Source organism: Salvelinus alpinus, chromosome 11 (assembly GCF_045679555.1).
Source record: "Salvelinus alpinus chromosome 11, SLU_Salpinus.1, whole genome shotgun sequence".
Lineage (NCBI taxonomy): Eukaryota > Metazoa > Chordata > Actinopteri > Salmoniformes > Salmonidae > Salvelinus > Salvelinus alpinus.
In genome coordinates this window covers 69193286-69197085 of record NC_092096.1, presented here as the reverse complement: position 1 = coordinate 69197085, position 3800 = coordinate 69193286, and the positions used below count along the sequence as shown (strand labels likewise).

General features: G+C 42.6%; 1 protein-coding gene across 1 annotated transcript; it reads left to right on the top strand.

Annotated features, from left to right (window-relative positions):
• The first annotated feature begins 1348 nt into the window (after positions 1 to 1348).
• Positions 1349 to 3412, top strand: LOC139534706 (doublesex- and mab-3-related transcription factor A1-like). Its single transcript, XM_071334093.1, has 2 exons — positions 1349 to 1932; positions 2332 to 3412. The coding sequence occupies exons 1-2, from the start codon at positions 1458 to 1460 to the stop codon at positions 3156 to 3158; spliced, it is 1302 nt and encodes a 433-aa protein (XP_071190194.1). The 5' UTR covers positions 1349 to 1457; the 3' UTR covers positions 3159 to 3412.
• The last annotated feature ends 388 nt before the right edge of the window (positions 3413 to 3800 follow it).

The following is a 3800-nucleotide window of genomic DNA, read 5'->3' as shown; positions in this document are numbered from 1 at the left end:
TGTGTGTGTGTGTGTGTGTGTGTGTGTGTGTGTGTGTGTGTGTGTGTGTGTGTGTGTGTGTGTGTGTGTGTGTGTGTGTGTGTGTGTGTGTGTGTGTGTGTGTGTGTGTGTGTGTGTGTGTGTGTGTGTGTGTGTGTGGCAGGCAATAGTTCCCAAGCATAAAAGGTACACACAGAGGCTGTTAGGTACACGTCTGATAAGGCCCATGGTTGAAGGACTGACTGATGGAGGGGTCAGTCATGCCAGGCAGTTATGCAGATGGAGAAAACAAGAGATGGATGGAGAGATGGATGGATGGAGAGATGGATGGATGGAGAGGTGGAGATATGGAGAAAAGGAGGGGGTTGTTGCAAGCAATGGCCATTTACATTAGTGTTTTAAATGTACTGTCCTCTTTCACACATCTGCATGAAGCTGATCGCTAATAGCAAAGCCAAGCAATAATAGTAGGCTAAATATTGATTGTGAACATTATTACAATATCAAACATTAATTTTTATAAAACATTTTAAGGAAGGACATTTGAATAAAGGATTTGGCCTGAATTGTGTCCACACATCTAGTTTTAAACATGTAATTACCCACTTTGATGAAACGCTATAGAAGCATTAATTTTAGCCTAGGGGAATTATTAGGTACAATCAAAACTCATTAAGGGAATAAGATGCTTGTATAAGTACAACACCTGTTAATCTGATATATTATACAATAGTAACTATAGAGTACGAACATATCCATAAGGAATATGTATTGGTCAAGTTTGAAGCATAATATTCGTGTTTAGACTAATTTCCTCCTCAATTATTTTCCAGAAAGGTAAATACTTGTAAAATACAAGAAAAAGTAGTCTGGAGGATTATTTGTCTTTTATGAAAATACAGTATTTCTGAATTTTTACATAAATCAACACATACCACAACTACACTGAATAACCTGACTTTGTGCTCACAATGCTACATCACATTATGTTTTCAATTAAAATGTATCATATATAATCATATAGTGTATTAAATAAACCCAAAACCTATAAGCAAATTTTTTTAATAATCATTATTTATCTGATACAATATCCAGATTACAGATATACGGTCAATAAAGGCACGCGCCAAAAAAAGTCGGCTATAATGTCTTTGATCAAAAAAAAAAAAAGTTTTGTAGATTTTTTATCATTTATGATGATAGACCATGACATTGTTCTTGACAATAGCTCCAATGAATGAGCTGATTCAAACCTATTAGACCACTCTTCACCCTGGGCGCATATTCATGAGGACTAGGAAGAGAAAGGGGTGTGACCGCGGTGCATTATTTCAAGACAAACCACATGGAGGTGAACAACTTTTAAGCGCAAGAGTTTAGAGTGGCAGAGTCAGTTGGAAGAAGACAGTACACAGACATTGACTGACTTCTAAACTACACTGGACTTTCTGGAGACCTGGTTTACGTCTCCACGTGGAATGGAAGGCAGCATTAGACCGCTCGGCTTGGGTGGGCATAGCTCCTCTCCACTCTCCGTCGGGGGCTTACAGATGCCCGCTTCCCTTCTGCGCCCTCCGCCTCTCTTTCTCCGAGCTGCTGCCTGTAAACCGTCGATGGAGAGGGGCTACCCCCGAACCCCGAAATGCGCACGGTGCAGGAACCACGGCGTGGTGTCCGCTCTGAAAGGCCACAAGCGCTTCTGTCGTTGGAGAGACTGCGTGTGCGCAAAGTGCACCCTGATAGCGGAGAGGCAGCGGGTGATGGCTGCACAGGTGGCACTCAGGAGACAACAGGCGCAGGAGGAGAGCGAGGCCCGGGAGCTCCAGTTCATGTACACCGGCTCCGGGGCGGGGGAGACCGGACTGACCATGGCATCTGGGGTACAGCGATCTGGAAACACCGTGCCAAGTATATCTAGTTATGATGTTTTTGGAACTGAGGACCAAAAAGACGGTGAGTTAGTCCAACGTTACCTGTTGGTATTGAGAGTCGATTTGAAAACAATGTTTTTGGTCAATTTGATTCATTTGGTTAGTATGGCCGTTTGATGCTTAATTTGACTTAGCCTACATTGAGATAGGCCTTTTACAGTGGAAAAGTCCCACCTGCAATTATTGTTCAAACTGTAAAAAAAAATATTCTTGAATTTATAGTCTTAACTTCTTAAGGTATTTCATACGTGCAAATCGACTTAGATTAACCAATTATTTGTGGAATGATATCTGACCAATGAGGCGTTTTACGCAGCGTTTAAATCAGAAACCTATAGAAAATGCATACAGTTTGAAAAATTTGACATAACGTCCTATCACATATATCTAATCTAATTCCTCTTATTATTTATATTTTCAGATGACAAACTGACCAAGTACAACCTAAACAACGGATTCATGGGCCGAACGTTCTACGCGCCTCACACCGCACCACTGTCCTCTCCATTGGGAAAGAACGATACCTCTCCTAATCAAGAGAAAAAACTGGCGGTCTTCGACAAGGAGAGTGGCAGTCAGTCGGCTGCTTTTGACCAGCTGTCAGACCACACAGAGAGCCCAAGGTCTCTGTCATCCTCGGACCTCGAGTCGGGCAGTGAGTCCGAGCGGCCCAAGGACTATCCTTCGCTTGAGATTACCGAGCCCGGTTGCGCGTCAAAGGACCGGGACCCCACCGAGGTCATGGTGAAGATATTCCCCCGTCACAAGCGGGGTACTTTGGAATCGGTGGTGAAAACTTGCAAAGGGGACATCGTGAAGGCTATTGAACTAGTTCTAAGCTCCAAAGAGAATAAATGCAACTCGGATAGCGTCGGTCTATCTCTGTCTGTTCACTCAAATGAACCAAGGCCTAATTTTGGAATTCCAGGGGTAGCATTGGGGGCTCTGGGTACCAAGTCTGCTTTTTCCCCATTGCAAACCACGCCAACACCTGCCGGAGGCGAAAGTATGTACGGGCTGAGTCCTCGCTTTGGTATTAATCCTTTGCGTCTGGCCTACTCAACTGCAGGTGGTGGCATACCTAATTTCATGTCACCGTATGTGACGTCCGGACTGATGCCAGTTTTCCCATTTCGCCCGCCGTTGGACTATTCTTTCCCGGGCATGATGCGAGACCTCTCCTATCTCCAGAGTAAAGACTCCCTATGTAACACCGGCATATACTCTCGTATAAATCATGAGAAATAATTTAGGTTCAAGCAACATAACACACATAGATAAAATGCCAAAAAAACAAAACAGTTCGACTATTTATCAAACTGCTATGTAACTTCTTTTACAGGTTGTCTGATTGAAAGTACTATTGGGGAGGTGATTATGCAAATAATGTTATCACATATGTCTTAAAAAAAATTCACAGTGTCTTACAATTCCAATATATTTTTTGAAACTGTACATTTTGTAAAGTTTGTGTCTTAATAAATAAAACACATCAAATGAAAGGTTTGTTGTATACTTTGTTGTATATTCATGTGAAATACCAGCAGACCTGCTGAGGCTTCGAATTATATGAAGTTCTTTCACGGTTGTATATTCCAGTTATATTTTGCAATCAAGCATAATTAAAATATCCCAACATTTGACATATTCTATGCATAAAAAACGAATGAATTCTGAAACTAATCAAAGTTGGACACAGAACCTGATGCTCTCCACATCGTGTTCCGGAACCTGATGCTCTCCACATCGTGTTCCGGAACCTGATGCTCTCCACATCGTGTTCCGGAACCTGATGCTCTCCACATCGTGTTCCGGAACCTGATGCTCTCCACATCGTGTTCCGGAACCTGATGCTCTCCACATCGTGTTCCGGAACCTGATGCTCTCCAC

Coding starts and splice junctions, on each gene's coding strand:
- LOC139534706 (XM_071334093.1), top strand. CDS start 1,458: ATGGAAGGCAGCATTAGACCGCTCGGCTTGGGTGGGCATAGCTCCTCT. Junction 1,933..2,331: donor AACTGAGGACCAAAAAGACG/GTGAGTTAGTCC, acceptor TTATATTTTCAG/ATGACAAACTGACCAAGTAC.